Source organism: Leguminivora glycinivorella, chromosome 10 (genome assembly GCF_023078275.1).
Source record: "Leguminivora glycinivorella isolate SPB_JAAS2020 chromosome 10, LegGlyc_1.1, whole genome shotgun sequence".
Classification (NCBI taxonomy): Eukaryota; Metazoa; Arthropoda; class Insecta; order Lepidoptera; family Tortricidae; genus Leguminivora; species Leguminivora glycinivorella.
The window spans coordinates 23,008,574-23,031,472 of NC_062980.1; the positions used below are offsets into that span (position 1 = coordinate 23,008,574).

Below are 22,899 nucleotides of genomic sequence, written 5' to 3' on the forward strand. Positions count from 1 at the left end.
CGCCGCAACAGCGCCCCGTACCGCTGCTGCTGAGGGATCCGCTGGCGCTGCTCATGCACTTCTTACTGCTGGCGCCGCAGGATCCACCCTACATGGCTCCCCGTAACTATCACCGATTCACCGCTGTCTTAGACCCGCCCGCCGGCCCCGCCAGCCCGCCCGTGCCCGCGCCGCAACAGCGCCCCGTACCGCTGCTGCTGAGGGATCCGCTGGCGCTGCTCATGCACTTCTTACTGCTGGCGCCGCAGGATCCACCCTACATGGCTCCCCGTAACTATCACCGATTCACCGCTGTCTCTTAGACCCGCCCGCCGGCCCCGCCAGCCCGCCCGTGCCCGCGCCGCAGCAGCGCCCCGTACCGCTGCTGCTGAGGGATCCGCTGGCGCTGCTCATGCACTTCTTACTGCTGGCGCCGCAGGATCCACCCTACATGGCTCCCCGTAACTATCACCGATTCACCGCTGTCTTAGACCCGCCCGCCGGCCCCGCCAGCCCGCCCGTGCCCGCGCCGCAACAGCGCCCCGTACCGCTGCTGCTGAGGGATCCGCTGGCGCTGCTCATGCACTTCTTACTGCTGGCGCCGCAGGATCCACCCTACATGGCTCCCCGTAACTATCACCGATTCACCGCTGTCTCTTAGACCCGCCCGCCGGCCCCGCCAGCCCGCCCGTGCCCGCGCCGCAACAGCGCCCCGTACCGCTGCTGCTGAGGGATCCGCTGGCGCTGCTCATGCACTTCTTACTGCTGGCGCCGCAGGATCCACCCTACATGGCTCCCCGTAACTATCACCGATTCACCGCTGTCTCTTAGACCCGCCCGCCGGCCCCGCCAGCCCGCCCGTGCCCGCGCCGCAACAGCGCCCCGTACCGCTGCTGCTGAGGGATCCGCTGGCGCTGCTCATGCACTTCTTACTGCTGGCGCCGCAGGATCCACCCTACATGGCTCCCCGTAACTATCACCGATTCACCGCTGTCTCTTAGACCCGCCCGCCGGCCCCGCCAGCCCGCCCGTGCCCGCGCCGCAACAGCGCCCCGTACCGCTGCTGCTGAGGGATCCGCTGGCGCTGCTCATGCACTTCTTACTGCTGGCGCCGCAGGATCCACCCTACATGGCTCCCCGTAACTATCACCGATTCACCGCTGTCTTAGACCCGCCCGCCGGCCCCGCCAGCCCGCCCGTGCCCGCGCCGCAACAGCGCCCCGTACCGCTGCTGCTGAGGGATCCGCTGGCGCTGCTCATGCACTTCTTACTGCTGGCGCCGCAGGATCCACCCTACATGGCTCCCCGTAACTATCACCGATTCACCGCTGTCTCTTAGACCCGCCCGCCGGCCCCGCCAGCCCGCCCGTGCCCGCGCCGCAACAGCGCCCCGTACCGCTGCTGCTGAGGGATCCGCTGGCGCTGCTCATGCACTTCTTACTGCTGGCGCCGCAGGATCCACCCTACATGGCTCCCCGTAACTATCACCGATTCACCGCTGTCTCTTAGACCCGCCCGCCGGCCCCGCCAGCCCGCCCGTGCCCGCGCCGCAACAGCGCCCCGTACCGCTGCTGCTGAGGGATCCGCTGGCGCTGCTCATGCACTTCTTACTGCTGGCGCCGCAGGATCCACCCTACATGGCTCCCCGTAACTATCACCGATTCACCGCTGTCTCTTAGACCCGCCCGCCGGCCCCGCCAGCCCGCCCGTGCCCGCGCCGCAACAGCGCCCCGTACCGCTGCTGCTGAGGGATCCGCTGGCGCTGCTCATGCACTTCTTACTGCTGGCGCCGCAGGATCCACCCTACATGGCTCCCCGTAACTATCACCGATTCACCGCTGTCTTAGACCCGCCCGCCGGCCCCGCCAGCCCGCCCGTGCCCGCGCCGCAACAGCGCCCCGTACCGCTGCTGCTGAGGGATCCGCTGGCGCTGCTCATGCACTTCTTACTGCTGGCGCCGCAGGATCCACCCTACATGGCTCCCCGTAACTATCACCGATTCACCGCTGTCTCTTAGACCCGCCCGCCGGCCCCGCCAGCCCGCCCGTGCCCGCGCCGCAACAGCGCCCCGTACCGCTGCTGCTGAGGGATCCGCTGGCGCTGCTCATGCACTTCTTACTGCTGGCGCCGCAGGATCCACCCTACATGGCTCCCCGTAACTATCACCGATTCACCGCTGTCTCTTAGACCCGCCCGCCGGCCCCGCCAGCCCGCCCGTGCCCGCGCCGCAGCAGCGCCCCGTACCGCTGCTGCTGAGGGATCCGCTGGCGCTGCTCATGCACTTCTTACTGCTGGCGCCGCAGGATCCACCCTACATGGCTCCCCGTAACTATCACCGATTCACCGCTGTCTCTTAGACCCGCCGGTCCTCCGATAACCGCTCCCGTAGATTAAACATGAGAAGATCATACCGTCGCATACGTTAAAATGCGACCGTCTAAGAACGCGCATACACTACGCCACACGTCGATGACGCCGGACGAACTTCTTATATTTAATCTATGCCGCACCGCAGCGACGACCTATAGATATACCACTGTTGTTCAGAAATCCTCTAGCGCTGTTGATGCATTTCTTACTATTGGCGTCAAAAGATCCACCTTATAATTATGGCTCGACGTTAGTATATTACCTAGCGGGAACTATGGCTCGCCTGCAGAACCTGCAAGTCCTCCCAATACCGACCCGCAGCGACGTCCTATACCGCTGTTGTTCAGAAATCCACTAGCGCTGCTGATGCACGTCTTGTTTCCATCCTACTTATATGGCTCCTCGTAAGTACATTCCACACCCCCCACCCCTTTAAACGACGCCCTGTCTGTACTACCCTTGGAACGTCGGCCTTCGACTTTGCCGAGCATATTGTTCCTTTGAAAAGTGTACCGGTTAGAACGCATGATATGCCCGAAGAACCTGAGTATTTATCTCGTGACAAATAGCTGAGAGCCGCCAGGGGTGGAATACCGCTAAGGTGGGCTGACACCGTGAAGAAAGCTTGTGGTTCCATGCAGATGGCGGTCCATATGGCCCTAGACCGCGTCAAGTGAAGAGAAATCACTGAGAAAAAAGAGAATCTATACTACTGTTGTTTTATGCAAGAAATTAACATTTTATATTAGTATTCGTTTACATAACATTATTATTCTCCGCAGAACACTTCACCTGCATAGTCCAAGCGCTATACGCTCTCAGCTACTACCAGATCGTCTGCCAATTCCTCGCCTGCGCCTCCGCCGCCGGCCGAGTGGCTTTAGGAGCTGCCACTCAACCCTCAGGGCTCGCACAAGCTGCCAGGCTATTACTGCAGGCGCTGGCGGGGTCAGAGCTGTTCACTGAAGATGAGCCTGGTGCGAGTGAAGACGTGGACGTGGCACACATGGAGCGTCAGGTATGTCGGCTATAACGTACAGCTATTAACTGATTGTCGTCGATTGCTGCTAACTGTAGTAGCGCTGGCGGCTGCCACTTAACTCGCAGGGCTGTCGAAAGCGGCTAGATTACTGCTGCAGGACCTGACAGGTTCGGAGATCTTTACTGAGGACAAGTCTAGTGCTGGCAAAGATATGGACAGCGTGGCTTTAGCGACAGGTATGTGTCTTTAAATTAAAGGAAAAAAAACAGGTATGTGTTCAGCTACTACCAGATCGTGTGCTACTTCACTCAGTTCCTGGTCTAGTGGCTTTAGGGCCTGCTAAATCGACCCTTAGGACTCGCTAAAGCTGCCAGGCTATTACTGCAGGCCCTGGCGGGGTCAGAGCTGTTCACTGAAGATGAGCCTGGTGCGAGTGAAGACGTGGACGTGGCACACATGGAGCGTCAGGTATGTGTGCTATGACGTGCAGCTATTAACAGATTGTCGTCGATTGCTGCTAACTGTAGTAGCGCTGGCGGCTGCCACTTAAGAGTCCGTCAATGTCACAAAGTAGAAAATCGCAAAATTGGTAGTTTTCTACGTCTGGTTTTAGTCTCAGTATATACTTATTGATAAGAACAGTACTTGTTTTAAATAGCGCGTCTTCTTATCTACAAAATCAGTAGTTGACATCAAGGAAAAGTTACTCCCTGAATTAATTATGAGTGTTTTCCTGACGCTCGTTTAAGAAAACCCGCAAATAGTGGTCACGTCTGAGTGAGCTCAGCTCAATTCTGTATGCTTTAGACTGCTAGAATTGATGTCGTCGCATTATTTATATCCTAAACTAAAAATTCAGTAGTTTACATGTGTATTATTATGCTACTAAAATACAGTAAATGGAAGTTAAACGAAATCAATTTCTGTCTGAAAATACTTCGAATCAAATGGCAATTACTTCGAAAACTTTTTAGGCAAACAAAAGGCTTTCTTGATAATTATAAACTTTAAGTATGTGTATGCAAAATAGTGTGTAATATAAATCAGGAAACACTTCCAATTTTAGATATATACTTACTTAAGACTCCTTATTCCTTAGAGCGCTCATCAATTTCACGAAACGGCCATCGATAGATGGCGTTGGCGCTCGGTACGCGAGCACCTGCAACTCAACGCGCGTTTCAACGCCGACACAAATAATCTTGATAGTTTTGAATTAAATTGGTAATAACATAATTTTCAATTTTATACGGGGAATTTCCTGTTCATGGTATGGTAGTAGTAAATAAGGTGATGAATGTAGTAAAAGTATAGTAGTCTACATATACATATATAAATACAGGTTTCCTAATTCATTGATTCAACAACCAACACCGCTGAGCCGAAACTACGAAAGCTAGAAAGTCGAAATTTGTATAGATTGCATTAACAAAATTTCGAAGAGATAAGAATCGATTATGAAAATTTACACCCCTAGTAGAGGGAAAAAGGGGGTGAAAGTTTGTATCGGGATCAATTTGTTTTTTTTTTATTAGGAAAATTTTAGTTAGGAACTTGAAATTAGAGAATAGTTTAATAGTGATTTCTGTTTTTTTATTGAATGTATATGCATACTGATTGGTCCCATTTTTATCAGAACCCAGTTCTGATGATGGGATCCTGGAGAAATCCAGGGAACTCCTCAAGTCTAAAAGGCATACATATGGCGATTTTTGTGTTTTTATATGAATAGCATGCATTTACGTACGGAACAATGACATTTGGTGCAGTGGAACTGTTGATGATGGTCAGACCGGAACTCCCTAAATCTAAACGGCACAGTTATAGTGACTTTCATATTTTTATAAGAACAGCATGCACTTACGTCCAGAATAGTGACATTTGGTGCAGTGGGACTGCTCATGATGTTGTGTCACTTTTTAACCATCGCCTCAAATCTCTCAAGGAAGGACGGTTCTCAATTCGTCTGTTTTTTTTTTGTTTGTTCCTCGATATCTCCGTCGTTACTGGACAGATTTAAAAAATTTAATAATTAAAGCATTAAAAGCAGTTTTAAAAAATACCTACACATTTCTACATGTGCTCTGCCTACCCCTTTATGGGATACAGGCGTGATTGTATGTATGTATTTGTACATAATCCAACATTCGCAAGTAGCTTTCATCAGAACCCAAAAGGCGGCGGTTTTTTTTTCTTAAAAATTATTAAACGTTTTTTTTATGGGATAGGAGGCAAACGAGCAGACAAGTTGCCTGATGTTAAGCGATCACTGCCGGCTATGGACACCCGAAGCACCAGAAGTGTTGGAGGTGCGTTGCCGGCCTTTAAGATAGATGTACGTTCTTTTCTTGAAGGTTTGAAGGTCGCATCGGTCCGGAAATACCGCTGGCAACAATTCATTCCACAGTTGGACAATTTATTAGTACAATTATTTACTAGTAACAATTCAATAGTCAAAATTCAAATGATATATTATAATAATACAACAATCAACATAATTTTAATTACTTACGTTTCAATCGGCTTCTTTTTTTTCATATATTTTCGTTTTACTTTTCCAAATTGTTGATTTTTATTCCTTTTGCCCATTCTTACGTCCTTGTAGAAAATAATCTACAAATAAAGAGAATATCGAATAACCACAAATTTCCTGAATAGTAGTTCTGTTGACCACCTCCTGACTCCATCATTAAATCCTGGACCTCGTCTAGATCGATGGTGCTCGTCAGCCCAAATCTAATGAGCCCAAACATGATGGGGTTATGATGAGGAGAATAGCAGTTCTGTTGACCACCTCCTGACTCCATCATGAGACCTTGGACCTCATCTAATTCGATGGTGCTCGTCGGCCCAAATCTATTGAGCCCAAACATGATGGGGTTATAATGAGGAGAATAGCAGTTCTGTTGACCACCTCCTGACTCCATCATGAGACCTTGGACTTCGTCTAGATCGATGGTGCTCGTCAGCCCAAATCTAATGAGCCCAAACATGATGGGGTTATGATGAGGAGAATAGCAGTTCTGTTGACCACCTCCTGACTCCATCATGAGACCTTGGACCTCATCTAGTTCGATGGTGCTCGTCGGCCCAAATCTAATGAGCCCAAACATGATGGGGTTATGATGGGGAGAATAGCAGTTCTGTTGACCACCTCCTGACTCCATAATGAGACCTTGGACCTCATCTAGTTCGATGGTGCTCGTCGGCCCAAATCTAATGAGCCCAAACATGATGGGCTTATGATGAGGAGAATAGCAGTTCTGTTGACCACCTCCTGACTCCATCATGAGACCTTGGACCTCATCTAGTTCGATGGTACTCGTCGGCCCAAATCTAATGAGCCCAAACATGATGGGGTTATGATGAGGAGAATAGCAGTTCTGTTGACCACCTCCTGACTCCATCATGAGACCTTGGACCTCATCTAGTTCGATGGTGCTCGTCGGCCCAAATCTAATGAGCCCAAACATGATGGGGTTATAATGAGGAGAATAGCAGTTCTGTTGACCACCTCCTGACTCCATCATGAGACCTTGGACTTCGTCTAGATCGATGGTGCTCGTCAGCCCAAATCTAATGAGCCCAAACATGATGGGGTTATGATGAGGAGAATAGCAGTTCTGTTGACCACCTCCTGACTCCATCATGAGACCTTGGACCTCATCTAGTTCGATGGTGCTCGTCGGCCCAAATCTAATGAGCCCAAACATGATGGGGTTATGATGAGGAGAATAGCAGTTCTGTTGACCACCTCCTGACTCCATCATGAGACCTTGAACTTCGTCTAGATCGATGGTGCTCGTCGGCCCAAATCTAATGAGCCCAAACATGATGTGGTTATGATGAGGAGAATAGCAGTTCTGTTGACCACCTCCTGACTCCATCATGAGACCTTGGACCTCATCTAGTTCGATGGTGCTCGTCGGCCCAAATCTAATGAGCCCAAACATGGTGGAGTTATGATAAGTAGAATAGCAGTTCTGTTGAACATTTCCTGCCTGACTCCATCATCATGAGAACCAGAACCTCATCATGGTCCCAAAATATAATAATAATTCAAATTCTCAACAAACTTCACGTATAACTTAAAATCCAAAATCATATGAAAAGCATGTCGAATGCTAAATTTGCATAAGGTGTAAAAAGGATCAAGATTTGTTTAGTCGCAGTTTACGGCACTTCTCGGAACTATCGAGCTGCTTACGAAAGCTAGGTGCGCCGGACGATCAAACGCAGGTCCGTTGTCTTCGAGCGCTCGGCGCAGACTGAGCGGGCTCGCGTTAGCACAGTGTCTTTTATTCGAATTTTAGGTGTTTTAAAAAATATCTATAGACAGAAAGGTATGTCTTATATGTATGATTTTTTTCTTATAGGTCAAAAAGAAGTTCTAGTTTAGGATAATATTATTTAAGAGTTACAAAAAATGCAGGAATCGCAGGTAAAATACATAATGTAAACCTCTTTTTATCGAAAAAATGGGGAGGATACGGAAGGTTATTTATCCACGATTTCAAGTAAATCTTAAAATGTCAAAGTATTAGCTAACTCGTACAGGATATAACAAATAGGATTGTGATCATTTATTATCCCAAATAACATTTTTAACAGCACAATCACTATTCTAAACGAGTTATCCCACTACGAAATTTGAAAACGTCTTCCGAAAAAACTGATTTTTTAGAAGTATAAAAAGACATATTTTAAAGTATTACCAATTGACTTTCTAGCTTAAGATATGTACTTTTAGGAACATTATCATTTTATTAATAATCATTTATAGTTTCTTTATAATTTTGAATGAAAAAGGTTACATTTTGCAAAAAACGCTCGTCTTTAGGAATAAGGCCTCTTAAAATTGTAACTAAAATGCGGTTGGCTGCTGTCGGCATCTTGATAAATTTGAATATGTACGACCGTCTTTTAGTTTTAAAATAATGTTATTCTATAAGCTACATAACTGGACTACAGAATTATTACCTTTTCATATTTTTCCTCACAAAGAGAACGAATAAAATCAATGTTGAATATAAATGATATTTTATGTTATCAATTGTTATAAAAAAAATTGAGGACTGGCCATTGAACTTGGCACCCTTTAGATCTCAATGATTTTGTCGTTTACGTCAACATTGTCAACAACCAAGGCATACTTATATAATATTGAACTTGGCTCACATTTCACATTAATGTTTTTGATGGGATTGTAACGTTACAACTGATCTTCAGTAAAACTATAGACCTGTCTTAAGTTCCTCTATGAGGGTCACTGACCTCTTCCAATAAATTGCGGTAGTGTGCGAAAAGTATATTGGTGAGTGTGACGTGCGTTAGTGTGTGTAAATGGGGTAATTTGACAGATACTGAATTTTTACCCATCGAACCGGCCTCTTAACTCGCAGGGCTGTCGAAAGCGGCTAGATTACTGCTGCAGGACCTGACAGGTTCGGAGATCTTTACTGAGGACAAGTCTAGTGCTGGCAAAGATATGGACAGCGTGGCTTTAGCGACAGGTATGTGTCTTTAAATTAAAGGAAAAAAAAACAGGTATGTGTTCAGCTACTACCAGATCGTGTGCTACTTCACTCAGTTCCTGGTCTAGTAGCTTTAGGGCCTGCTAAATCGACCCTTAGGACTCGCTAAAGCTGCCAGGCTGTTACTGCAGGCCCTGGCGGGGTCAGAGCTGTTCACTGAAGATGAGCCTGGTGCGAGTGAAGACGTGGACTTGGCACACATGGAGCGGCAGGTATGTGTGCTATGACGTGCAGCTATTAACAGATTGTCGTCGATTGCTGCTAACTGTAGTAGCGCTGGCGGCTGCCACTTAACTCGCAGGGCTGTCGAAAGCGGCTAGATTACTGCTGCAGGACCTGACAGGTTCGGAGATCTTTACTGAGGACAAGTCTAGTGCTGGCAAAGATATGGACAGCGTGGCTTTAGCGACAGGTATGTGTCTTTAAATTAAAGGAAAAAAAAAACAGGTATGTGTTCAGCTACTACCAGATCGTGTGCTACTTCACTCAGTTCCTGGTCTAGTGGCTTTAGGGCCTGCTAAATCGACCCTTAGGACTCGCTAAAGCTGCCAGGCTGTTACTGCAGGCCCTGGCGGGGTCAGAGCTGTTCACTGAAGATGAGCCTGGTGCGAGTGAAGACGTGGACTTGGCACACATGGAGCGGCAGGTATGTCTGCTATATTTTCCAGCTATTAACAGATTGTCATCGATTTCTGCTAACTGTAATAGCGCTGAGGATTGCCACTTAACCCTGAGGGCTGGCGAAAGCGGCTAGATTACTGCTACAGGTCAGAACTGTGGCGGGATCAGAACTGTTCACTGAAGATGAACCTGGTGCCAGCGAGGATGTGGATGTGGCACACATGGAGCAGCAGGTGTGTGTCTTCAGCTAACACCAAATCATATTCCAGTTCCTAAGTTCTGCGTCTGCTGCCAGTCAAGCAGCAGCAAATAGCTGATATTAATGTTCGATTTTATCGCTCAACAGAATTCACTTGAGGACAATCTTTAGGAATAAAGTTTACTGATATTTACTAAAAAGATTTTGCAAATCATTACTATTATAAACTGAACCCCTATTAGGCTCAAGTTGCCTGGAGCTGTTTACTAACGTTTAAGGTATTCGTTGCCTAAAGTGGAAAACTGGATTCGGCTTTTGAACTACGTGGGTCGCGCTTTCTTTGGTGTATTTTGTCTATTTCAGACCTGACAGGTGTAGTATACTAGAGAATTGGTCGCTGAAGATCATAATGTAACGGAATTACAAACAAATTTTATTAATAACGAAAAGTTACGAGTCGTAATAAGTGAACAATAGGCAATTAATTATAAAATACAATAAGGTTCAATACGGTTCGACATAATTTAACATGTTTCAGCTAAAAATATGTTCAAATAGAGAAATTACTCATTAAAATATACGTTAAATTATAGTTGGTAATAATGTTATGAAAATATGTCGTGACTTCGCAGAATGCTTCAAGCTACGTTAAAGTATTCTGCGTAGTCGTATAAAGCTCGGTCATGAGCCACGTTTTTAGTTTAAACTAGCTTCGCTTCGGCTTCGCTCGCGTTACAAAGAGACAAAAAGTAGCCTATGTCACTCTCCATCCCTTCAACTATCTCCACTTAAAAAATCACGACAATTCGTCGCTCCGTTTTGCCGTGAAGGGCGGACAAACAAACAGGCACACACACTCCCATTTATAATATTAGTATGGATTTAAAACCCGCCATGGTAGTTGCATTTTTGATATTGTCGGGTACGCGGTTGTAAACGGCCGCCCCCGTGTAGTATACCGATCGCTAGAACTTTACTTATGTCCACAGTTGCAAGAGCTGCTGCTGCCGTTCCTGCGCGTGTCGGCGTTGCTCCGCCACCACCTGTACGGCGGCTCGCTGCCCGCGGTGCCGTCGTGCGAGGCGGAGTTCCCCGCGCTGGCGCACTACCTGGAGCTGTGCACGCAGGCCGCGGAGGACGTGGCCGCCGCCGCCTTGCCGCACCACGCGCCCCAGCTGGCCCGCGCGGCCGCCAGAAGGTACTTCGAGGAATCCATTATAATCAAAATCTAGAAAATTACTTTGCTAATCCGCAAACAGACAACGTTGGAGCTTCGAAACCCAGCGTAAGCCGAAGGCCCGAGCCTGAGAGGCGCGCCAGCGGACCAGAAAGTTGGAGCGGAGGAGGAGTCTTGAGAAGCTCATGTAGCCTACGGCCTGTTTAATTAGTGCCCATGTTTCCCTCCCACTGCAATAATATAAGAAACCACCACCAAAAATACAATCATCCTCAGGAGATGCTGGAAATGTTGAAAATTCAAACTCCGAGATGTTGCCGGAGCTCATTAGTCATGAATCGAGGATGTTGAAGAAGATTGCTACTAGTGCTACTGCTACCCAAATCAGCCCATGTGGCTTCCAAAACCGTATTTATTTATTTATTTATTTTATTTATTTAATCAAAAAGTAACACAGCATTACAGTTTACACTAAGGCACTGTGAAACTACAAAATACAAAACAAGACATAAACGATAAATATTACAAAAAAGAATACAAATAATATGTCGTCGTATAATATGTCGTCGTACGTCATTACTCTAATAATCTTTAAGAGTGTCAAGTTTTAGCAGTTTAGTAATGTAATTGTATTCTTCACGTAGTTAAAATGGGATTGGGCTGGTCACGTCTACCGGATATCGAATGAGTTGTGAGGCAGAATCACCATGGAGCCCGAAAATTCCAATCGAAATCGCGCAGACTCCGTCAGCGATGGCGGGACGAACTTGAAGGAATGGTACCGCTTTGAATAGAGATAAATGGAAAGATTGGGGCCTTTGCCCAGCAGTGGGATACGACAGGCTCCAAATAATAATAAGGGCCTCTGCGCTGTTGGCTTCGTCCCTGCGAACGCTACCCAAAACTCCGGGACCCCGTGGTCCCGAGATATGGTAAAGACAAACAATAATAATAATTATACACGTTAAACTTTCGTGAGACATATTCAAATTATGAATCCAGTTCACGGAGTTTAGCCGCCGCGTGAAGTCCTATATGCTTGAAGAGGGGCCTCCGAATTGGCCCGAAATATGTCGCAGCAATAGCGATATAATAACGTGAATACAACCGTAGATTCATTAATTATTTGAATAATAATAATCTTCATGTGTTACAGACTCAGCCAAGCGGCCCGCGGCGGCCGCCTCGCCGTGCGGCGCATCCTCCGCTCCCTGCACGTGTCGTGGCTGCCACCAGCGCTACTAGCCCTCCCGCGCGACTACGACCGCCTGTTCTCCTACTACCACGAGCGCGTCTGCCTTCAGTGCGGAGCTGTGCCTAAAGAAGCGTCAGTCTGTCTCCTCTGCGGGACCCTAGTGTGTCTCAAGCAGCCCTGCTGTCGACAGCACCAAGTCGCCGAGGCTGTGCAGGTGAGAATGCCTTCTAGACTATGATCAGCCGTTCTACCACGAGCGCGTCTGCCTTCAGTGCGGAGCTGTGCCTAAAGAAGCCTCCGTCTGTCTGCTCTGTGGGACCTTACGGCCCAGCCACGACATTGGTCTAAGCGCGGCAGCGGTGAGCGGCAGCCAAACGTGCGAATGAAAAGTCCCATCGCTGTGTCTCGCTTCAATGTATGGCCGCCGCTCGCCGCTGTCGCACTTAGACCAATGTCGTGGCTGAGCCGTTAGTGTTTCTCAAGTAGCCCTGCTCTCGCCAGCACCAAGTCGCCGAGGCTGTGCAGGTGAGATGTCTCACGAGATTATGATCTGTTCTACCACGAGCGAGTCTACCTTCAGTGCGGAGCTGTGCCTAAAGAAGCCTCCGTCTGTCTCCTCTGTGGGTGTGTGTCTCAAGCAGCCCTGCTGCCGGCAGCACCAAGTCGCCGAGGCTGGGCAGGTGAGACTGCAAAGCTGGCAGGAGAATATGGCCGTGTCCAGTGACAGAGGTTGGATAGCGCGCCGCTGGTGTCTTAATTCTCGCCTAGAGTGAAGAACCATGCTTGATCGTGTACAACTATTCCTTCACACAGGGTCTTCCTCGAGTGATCGCGGTCTTCAGCCGCCATTTCCTAGTCGATAGGATCGATCCAGAAGGACAACATATCACCACCAGAATACAACCTTAATAAAATCAATCTCTGGCGCAGCCGGTAGGATCACAACATCTTACCAATTTCACTACTTAACTACTGTAGACTTATTTAAATTTATAACGATCGAGTATATTCCATTTCAAATACGAAGGCCCGATAGATAGATCTTGAAACTTAATAAAAGGGCTTGTAATGTTTGCCTTTTTACACGACTGCCCCAAAAAAGAGTGTATTGTTTTCAGCGTTCATGTTTGTAAGTATGTAAGTATGTATGTATGTGAGTTTCTTTGTTCCACCATAACTCCCGAATGCCTTAACCGATTTAAATGAGTGATGTATCATTGGAATCCTTACGTCACCCCAATGAACATAGGATATGTGACGTCACTTAAAATGCAATATGGCGGGCGTATTACGTCATAATACGCAAACTTTAGAAAAAAAAAATTTGCAAACCTATCGAGTGGGGTATCAAAATGAAGAGCTTTTAAAGGCGATTAATAATATATACACATTATATGCGTTTATGTCTTGTTTTGAGAGATTAAGAGTTTTCAAAATATGTAACTTAAACAAATCTAATATAAAAACCAAATATTATTGAACGAGACATTAAAATGAAGACTTTAGATAGAGGATAATAGAAAATATAGGTATCCGGAATAACAATAGGTGTTATTCGGGGACCTAATAGTTAATAGACTATGAATCGCGCGAATAGGGTTGAACACGTTAAAACTTAATCTAGGTACATTTACGTCTGTTTATTAGGTAATAGGATCATAAAGATACAAAAAAAAATTCCGAGAAAAAATACAATCGTTTTCGGCACGCCAACAGCGGTTCACCGACGGTTTCTTTGGCCGAATAACAATTAGAAGAATCTCATTAAGCATAGTATAACGTTCATCTGTAGTTGTAGATCATTTGGCATTAGGTAGGTACTGGTAGTTTTCTGGGACTCGCGTATAATTTGTTGTATGGATTCAAGAAGCTACTACCTTTAACTTTTCTAAAAAGTTTCTAAATATCTGAGAGTTCTATACATATTCAAAGCTATTTATTCCGAGCCTGAGATAGCATATTGACCAATTTCATGCGGCCGAAGGCCGGAAGGCGCCCACATACTTAGAGTCGTGCGAAGCCCGACGGACGCGGTCCAAGGCCGGGCGAAGCCCGACGCACGAGGTTGAAGGCCGGGCACCCAAGGCGCCCTCATACATAAAGTCGGACGAAGTCCGACGCACGCGGTTGAAGGCCGGGCGCCCAAGGCGCCCTTATACATAGAGTCGGGCGAAGCCCGACGCACGCGGTTGAAGGCCGGGCGCCCAAGGCGCCCTCATACATAGAGTCGGGCGATGCCCGACGCACGCGGTTGAACGCCGGGCGGCCCAAGGTGCCCTCATACATAGAGTCGGACGAAGCCCGACGCACGCGGTTGAAGGCCGAGCGCCCAAGGCGCCCTCATACATAGAGTCGAGCGAAGCCCGACGCACGCGGTTGAACGCCGGGCGGCCCAAGGTGCCCTCATACATAGAGTCGGACGAAGCCCGACGCACTCGGTTGGAGGCCGGGCGCCCAAGCCGCCCTCATACATAGAGTCGGGCGAAGCCCGACGCACTCGGTTGAAGGCCGAGTGCTCAAGGCGGTCTCATAAATAGAGTCGGGCGAAGCCCGACGCACTCGGTTGAAGGCCGGAGTCGGACGAAGCCCGACGCACTCGGTTGGAAGCCGGGCGCCCTCATACATAGAGTCGGGCGAAGCCCGACGCACTCGGTTGAAGGCCGGGCGCCCAAGGCGCCCTCATACATAGAGTCGGGCGAAGCCCGACGCACTCGGTTGAAGGCCGGGCGCCCAAGGCGCCCTCATACATAGAGTCAGGCGAAGCCCGACGCACTCGGTTAAAGGCCGGGCGCCCAAGGCGCCCTCATACATAGAGTCGTGCGTCGGGCACGTGGTTGAAGGCCCTCATAGTTAGAATCGAGTGAGGCCATGTACGCGGTCCAACGCCGGGCCAGGGCTGCGTCACTACTATTCTGCTGTTTTACGTGGGAACTCATTAGTATTACTTAAAAAAAACGTAAGTATTTGTAGTTTTGCGGGCAAGTGAAGGATCTGTTTGTATGGGGAGGGGATGCAGAAAAAGAGTGTTGTTGTTACGGTGTGCCATTCTCTATCCTCCGTACTCGAGTTATGGCTATGCAATAGATATGTTTTCAGTGCTTAAAGCACAGAACAAAAGTACAAGTGTCTAAAAGCGAATGCCGTTAAATAAAATAAATAAATAATGAATATTATAGGACATTCTTACACAGATTGGCTGAGGCCCACGGTAAGCTCAAGAAGGCTTGTGGGTACTCAGACAACGATATATTTAATATATAAATACTTATATACATAGAAAACATCCATGACTCAGGACCGGGATTCGAAACCGGGACCGCGGCGCAGCAGACAGGGTCACTACCGACTGCGCCAGACCGGTCGTCAAAATAAAGTTACCTACACGTTTCATACTAAAATATCAAGAACCAACACCATGACCTAAATAAAATAATTAGGGTTCATGAAATAAAACTATGGAAACGGATTAATTTTAAATTCATTATACGCGATTTAATCCGTTTCCATAGTTTTATTTCATGAGTAACTATCGCGGTAACCAAAGACAATATTAATATTATGGTTCGTTTGTGTGGTCACTAAAATGTAAGAAATAAAATAAATAATTAAAAAATTAAAAAACACGACTGCGGTTTTAAAGCGAACTGAAAAGATGAAAATAATCTTTAGTTATGCTGGTCAGTCAACTTGATTAATAAAGATTAGAATAATGAGTGTTTAGTCAAGTTCATAAATAGCTAAAGCAAAAGTTAATGCTCATGGAGGATATCGTGACCGTACCTGAATATTTTATTTCAATTGCAGTCGGGGGACCTTCTTGTCAGGTTTTTGTCCATTGTCCCCCGACTGCAATGGAAATAAAATATTCAGGTACGGTCACGATATCCTCCATGAGCATTAACTTTTGCTTTAGCTATTTATGAACTTGACTAAACACTCATTATTCTAATCTTTATTAATCAAGTTGACTGACCAGCATAACTAAAGATTATTTTCATCTTTTCAGTTCGCTTTAAAACCGCAGTCGTGTTTTTTAATTATTTATTTTATTATCTAATTTATATCGGTGTAAACTGCATAACTACAACCAAGTCTAAAATAAAGCGAAACTGCGTGTAAAGTACCACGCCAAAAAGGATCTGACCTGCCAGGCCAGCACGGTCGCGTGATAAACGATAAAATGTCAGACCGTCCCTATCGACCTTACAAATAGTGCGAAAAGGACGGCCTGATTTATCGCTCGACCATGCTTGGTGGACCTACTGACGTGCTATCGGGCCTTCGTATTCGAAATGGAGTATAACAAGCAATGTTTTCAACAATACAGTTCCTTAGGGAACGTACCCAAACTGCGGGAGGGTCTAATTTCTTGTCACGTAACCTGTGGAATATTGGCCCAGCCGTGGCTAGCAGTGAGACGCATATGTATATAGGCTGGTGATGATGATGAAGGTTATGGGATGAAAAAATGAAAAAAAAAAACGGCACAAATATGGTCACGTAGTTTGGGTATGTTCCTTTATGTTTACAACAGTGTTAGAATAAATGTGTTGTATTTCAGCACGCGATGGAGTGCGGCGGCGGCACGGGCATCTTCCTGGTGGTGACGTCCACCTACATCATCGTCATCCGCGGCCGCCGCGCCTGTCTGTGGGGCTCGCTCTACCTCGACGACTACGACGAGGAGGACCGAGACCTCAAGTAACACATAATTCATTTACATACATACAATCACGCCTGTTTCCCAGAGGGGTAGGCAGAGATCACGGATTTCCATTTACTACGATCCTGACAAACCACTTTCGCTTCACACACTTTCATAACGTTTCTCATACACGCTCGTCGGTTTCGAGTACTTCTGACCTGGCCTAATTTTCATTCATATAATTTCAATTCATTCATTTAATTTTCATTTATTTATTTAATATTTACGCAGCATTACGGCTACAAGACTAATACACTGTTAAACGATACAATGACATACTATAAGTACGTAAAACTAAAAATAGCATTATATCTACGCCACATAATAAAATTATCCATGTATCGCAGACGCGGCAAGCCACTGTACTTGTCGATCGACCGCGCGGAATTACTGCAGGCGCAGTGGCTGGCTCACCGCTTCGACCACACCAAGCGCACCTGGGTCTGGCACCGCGACTCGCTCTGAGGTAACTACAACCTTTCTATATTCTGAGGATGATGTGATCCTCTTATCCCTCACTAGGGACATAGAGCTCTTTGAAGAATCTTCCACTTTTGAAGATCATGGGCGATTGCTTCCAAATCCTTCTAGCCTAGTCCACTTGCGCCAGCCTCCTCCACGTGGTACAAGGCCGTCCCGACCGTCTACTGCCAGGTGATTGCCAGCAGACACCCTGCTTGAACAGGTGGTCTGCTCTTTCTATATTTTGCTGTCACTTAACACTTTGCAACCAAGACCTGCCTAGGCACTCGTGAACTTTGCTCAAATGCCGGAACCTGACGGGCGTTTTCTGGTCATACAAGCAGGCGGTTATAAATTACAGCCTGCTTATGACATAGTGCGCCATTTTCTGTCTGGTAGTGAAAGTGTTAAGCGTTATTTATGTAGGTACTAGCTTTTGCCCGCGGCCTCGCTCGCGTTAAATTCTAAAATTGCGGAATGCCCCATACAAACTTCCACCCCCCCATTTTCGAGACGGTTAGAAAGACAAAAAGTAGCCTATGTCACTCTCCATCCCTTCAACTATCTCTACTTAAAAAATCGCGTCGATCCGTCGCTCCGTTTTACCGTGAAAGACGGACAAACTAACAGACAAACACACTTTCCCATTTATAATATTAGTATGGAGGCACTTATCTCGTTTCTGAGTATTCGTTTTCAAAGATGAATAAATATCGTTTTGTTTTTCAGTGCCCATCTGAAGCTGCCGGGCGTCAAGGCGACCCGATCGCCGTCACTTCTAATTTGAACGACCTTACGAATCTGCAGGACTTGTAATCAAGGGATTATGATTATTTCTGTACCATATTTTTTCTTCTCACAGAGTCAAATATGAGATCTCTAGGGTCTTGCATTCTTGCAACTGAAGAAGTGTGGTAAAGAAATCCCGGACTGGACATACTGTGTACTACGCCAATACTATCGAAACTGGCCTCACAACCGGCCATACTATAACAATATTTATATAGACAAATGGCATATTCTATCATCACTAGAACGCCACTCGAGTATCGCTTCGATATCGTTAGATTACTACTTCTAGATAAAGCTAGGTGTATATAGTAGATAGCCTACGGCTGATGAGTTTTGTGATTTTTTATATTATATTTTACCCGAATTTGACGAACGACATAGATTATGTCAGATCTGATCTGTTTCTATGACCGCTCTCACCGGTCATTTATAATCTAGAAAACCGAGAGTCAGTAGCACTCTTTAACTGTTTTTGTATTTAAATGTGACGTTTTGCCCTTTTGTTGTACTAACAGCAACACTGTTAACTAACCATCGGTTGACTTTTTACCCTTGTAATAAGGATTACAAATGTACAGCTAACAGTGTTGCCGATGGTACCCGGGCATTTTTATATCTATAGGACTGTTTATGCACTGGTCCCACCAAAAGCCACCAATTATTTACATATAAAAGAGAGAGAGCGAGTGATTTATTGTGCATCGCTCGGCGACGAATTATTATCGCGTCTCTTTTCTTTACACGGAAGCGACTATATTTTGTTCGTTTCTCCCGCCGATAGCTCATCGATTCCTCGCTTTTGGCGGGACCAGTGCCTACTTTTTTAAATCTTGATCAAAAGTTGCCGTTTTTTTTCTTAAAATATCAATTCTTATTATCCGGGCCTTAGCGGTGTTCCGCAAGATGTTTTAGGTCCGGCGATGTATCTGCGAACAAAATGGCGTCGACAGTCCGCTGTACCGCCGTCAATTCGCTGGCTGTGAATGTAATTACTGTTGACTCGGTCGCCGACAACTTAGATGTAACATATTAAATTATTACTTATTCTTACTGGGTTTCGTATGTCCACTCTACCGGGCCATTTTGCTGTGGTGTGACCACACTGAACTAAATAGTCTTGTGCAATTCATGATTAAAAATACTTGGTATAACTCGTTGGATATCTCATATTGTTAGAAACACGTTGGAGTGGACATTTTTTCATATAATATAAACCATTCATACCATTATTTACTTATTTATATTCAACCTGTGTGGTGACGGGTTAAGAATTTCACCACCCCCTTTCTTTCCGTGGGTGTCGTAGAAGGCGACTATGGGATATGGGTTAAATTGTGGTGTAGGCGAGAGGCTGGCAACCTGTCACTGCAAGGCCACAGTTTCGTTTTCTTTTAACCCCTTATTTGCCAAGAGTGGCCCTGAAGCTTTGGTAGTTTCATGTGTTCTGCCTACCCCTTTATGGGATACAGGCGTGATTGTATGTATGTATGTATGTATGTTATATTCAACGCCAGTTTTGTAAACCCTAGTTTATTATTACGCTCGCTTCTAACCTTATTATCATGTTGGTGTTAATTAAGTTTGTATGATAGTTTTACATACGGAGTTAATGTGTAACCACTGGGACTAGTTCATGTTTGTGCAAAGATCGGTTTGTAGGTACCTAACATATATTTGGTGATTATTTAAATTTATTTGTTAATAATGGGCGGTTTAAAATTGTTTTTGTATGTCTATTTTGACCTTTGATCGATCAGAGCAACATGTATAATCAATTTCAAATACGAAGGCCCGATAACACTTGAGGCAGTCATTAGGCTTTAACAATAAGGTTAGGAAAACAAGAGATACATGGCTAGACCCTTTTTGGGCGTGGTATCACTTTCGCTATTCTCCTAATTAGATAACAAAAGACAAACATTAGCGATCATTTTGTTACGTTTCAACAACTATCGGGCCTTCGTATTTGAAATAGAGTATACATACAATAATAAACGCTACAGGCGCAGCGTCATTGTGTTATCAAATATTTGTTGCTGTATTCTTTATTCGATAGTTTAGGATCTGACGTCTCGTGCAATCCGGATTTTGGCATTACTCTAGGTCACGGACCGTTATGTTGTTACTGAAACGTGTTTATGCGATAAATCATTTAGAAATTTTAATTAATGTTTCAATTATGTAGAAATTTAATGTATTTTTGTAATCAACGAATTGATCCTACGAACTTTGTAGATTTTAGTGAAGCTAGCATACATCTAAATCGAATAAATAGGACGTAGGCAGTCAAAGACTGTAAAACATATTTTTAAACTGTATGGGTTATTTTCAAATTTATTGTCTCATTTTTTACTGCCTATGTCCTCGATTTTTTCCAATTTGTATATGAATTAATTCCTCTCAGCATACGCCTATTTGAGGTTAGCCATTAGACACTGTTAGAACACTTGCTAAGTTAAATCAAGCCCTACGTGTATAGAGACAAAGTTTTCGTCACCCGCGTGCTAGCACCAGCGACTAAATCGAAGATTGTTAACTCTTGTATGTATATTGTTCATGTATATATTCAATAATTAAAGTTGTTGATATTTCACTGTTGTTTTATTTAACAGCATTTCAACCTGAACTTTTGTTTGCAGATACAACTGCCTGTTTTTCGCTAGCTGAATGTTATTGTCGTTATTGATAATGTGGGCTAAGAGTTAAATTGTATCATAACATAACATCTTTGAAGAGCATTGAATCATGACAGATCATTTGACGTTTTGAAAACTCGTAGATATGTGCTACCAAAATGTAATAGACCTTAGACCACGGCAATAGATATCATTTTAATTCAATAGGATTTTTTTTGTGCCGCAATGTTGGCAACCATCGCTTGTCTGGGTCATGGCCTGGGTGATCATACCGTGGAGTGACGACGGGCTGTGCTAAACTAGAAGGAAATAGACAAAGTACCCTTCATATTACATCTGCGTACAAAAAAAATCTACCGAACTCCGCGGGCGGTAAGGAAATAACATGCAAATGCATCAGATACTCACAAATGTAAAAAATACACACGTACATTTTCATAAGAAAATATAAAAATTTTACCTTCCAATAAAATTGTTATTATTTTGCCTGGTATATCCGAGGTCTTATATAGAGAGAGTACGTCGTAGACGTCGCATCGGACCGATAGATGGCGCCATCGTTCGTTGTAAGTCGCTCCGGCGTCACACCGCCGCGATGTTGGTAGTCCCGTTTTCCCCACCTGCAACATAAGGCTCCTACGCGCCCCGGCCCGCCACCAGCCACCCTCATTGTTGAGGAGAAGTGCCGACGGTATATTAAGCCTACCAGGAAGGCATCACTCAGACCTCGGATATACCAGGCAAAATAATAACAATTTTATTGGAAGGTAAAATTTTTATATTATTTGTGCCGTTTGTATATCCGAGGTCTTATATAGAGACCTGTTTATTATCTCCTGGTGGCGAGTCAGCTGGCGCGCAAGCCTTTGGTAGCCCTATTGGCATAGCATAGAAGAATAAGTGAATCGGTTATTGAACCGATTTGACAGATGTATCAGTCGAAATCGCCTTCGATCCGCGAATATCTCGGTGCCAGAAACGCCTAAAGAGATTTTCGTGATGACGTTTAGCTTTAGTCAGCGAATAGTTAGAGAAATGACATTATTATACATTGTAGGCGAGGCTGACTTGAACAAGATACAAAGACCTTAGATACACTTTTATTATTAACAGACACGTTATTTTATCAGGTTATTATAAACCCAATTTCAGACACAAAGTGTGGAAATTAACTGTAAAAGTAGTGTAACTATCTGTACTGTAGCAGGGTAACGTAATTGATACTGCTTTTGTCAACCCTTCGTAAAAATTATCTAAATCAATATTAGCTTTGATATGACTATTTAAAGTCCAACGTCTTACGTCCATATCAAACACAGAAAAAGGTCATCACTCACGCGCCCGAGGGCTATTTGTTACGATACTGGTATTTTCGATCAGACTATTTCGCGTCAAGCGAGCGCGGTTACAAGCGAGACTCCTGAACTCTGAACTCTTTTTAGTGAGGGCATTTGAGGATACTGATCGCTCGGTAAAACTAGCCTAGAAGATGAAAAGTACGAGCGCTGTCGATTGCTACTACACTGGACGGAGGTATCAGTCGATTTCTTCAAGTCAGTCATTGACTCTTAGGGTAATCCATTACCTAATCCAAAACCCGATGCGACGGATTTCTACTTCGTGCAATGAAGGTCGACAGTGTAGACTGAGAGGTGACGTCCGTGTCGCATCGCTGGTGGTTGCTGAACACGTCGTGGTAGCAGGTCAAGGGGTGAATTAAAACACCGCCACACATGCGCGCTTTGAGAGCGTAGGCGGAGCGCAATAATGGCGGTGCACCGCACAAACGCTGGCGTTGCGCCCAGTGGGCACTAGCGGGAACTAACGAGCGCGGATTGCGAGCGCAACGCGCGCGGGACGCGAGCGGAATGCGCGCGCATTCAGCGCGCTGATAGCGTAGCGTTAGCGAAGCGGAATGCGCTTTATGTGTGGCGGAGGCTTAATACGTACCGTTGTACGGCGTAATGCAGGGCTCTCGCAGACGAAGAGGTACGATGACGGGCGAAGCAGAAGAAGGCGAGGTCACCGAAGGTCACTTACTTGGCTCCCAGGGGGTGCATACTGACCTCGTACGACAGTCTGTTGGAGTCAGCATGGTTACTGTCGTAGTTACTCGTAACCGAAGAGATGTAGTCCTGCCATCGTACAGCATAACATACAACCGAACTGTGCATAGCATATAGTGCTATGCGAACCTTAATCCGGCTGCATGTCACTTCAGTCGCCAGCGCCACCGCCTGTTGAAGA

The 22,899-nt window shown here is 45.9% G+C and overlaps 1 protein-coding gene and 1 long non-coding RNA gene across 2 annotated transcripts in view; one reads left to right on the forward strand and one right to left on the reverse strand.

Annotated features, from left to right (window-relative positions):
* Positions 1-18,225, forward strand: part of LOC125230309 (E3 ubiquitin-protein ligase Ubr3) — a 182,319-nt gene extending 164,094 nt beyond the window's left edge. Inside the window, exons 30-35 of the mRNA XM_048135438.1 lie at positions 3,132-3,367; positions 10,675-10,883; positions 12,019-12,271; positions 16,619-16,758; positions 17,110-17,228; positions 17,954-18,225. Coding sequence (XP_047991395.1) covers positions 3,132-3,367; positions 10,675-10,883; positions 12,019-12,271; positions 16,619-16,758; positions 17,110-17,227 — 956 coding nt within the window. The 3' untranslated portion in view covers position 17,228; positions 17,954-18,225. The remainder of the gene's footprint in view (positions 1-3,131; positions 3,368-10,674; positions 10,884-12,018; positions 12,272-16,618; positions 16,759-17,109; positions 17,229-17,953) is intronic.
* Positions 18,226-19,218: 993 nt separating this feature from the next.
* On the reverse strand, positions 19,219-20,603 carry LOC125230312. The gene is made up of 2 exons (XR_007177511.1): positions 19,526-20,603; positions 19,219-19,265 (listed from the first exon to the last, which is right to left on the reverse strand). It is a non-coding gene; the product is annotated as an uncharacterized LOC125230312 (long non-coding RNA).
* Positions 20,604-22,899: the final 2,296 nt, after the last annotated feature.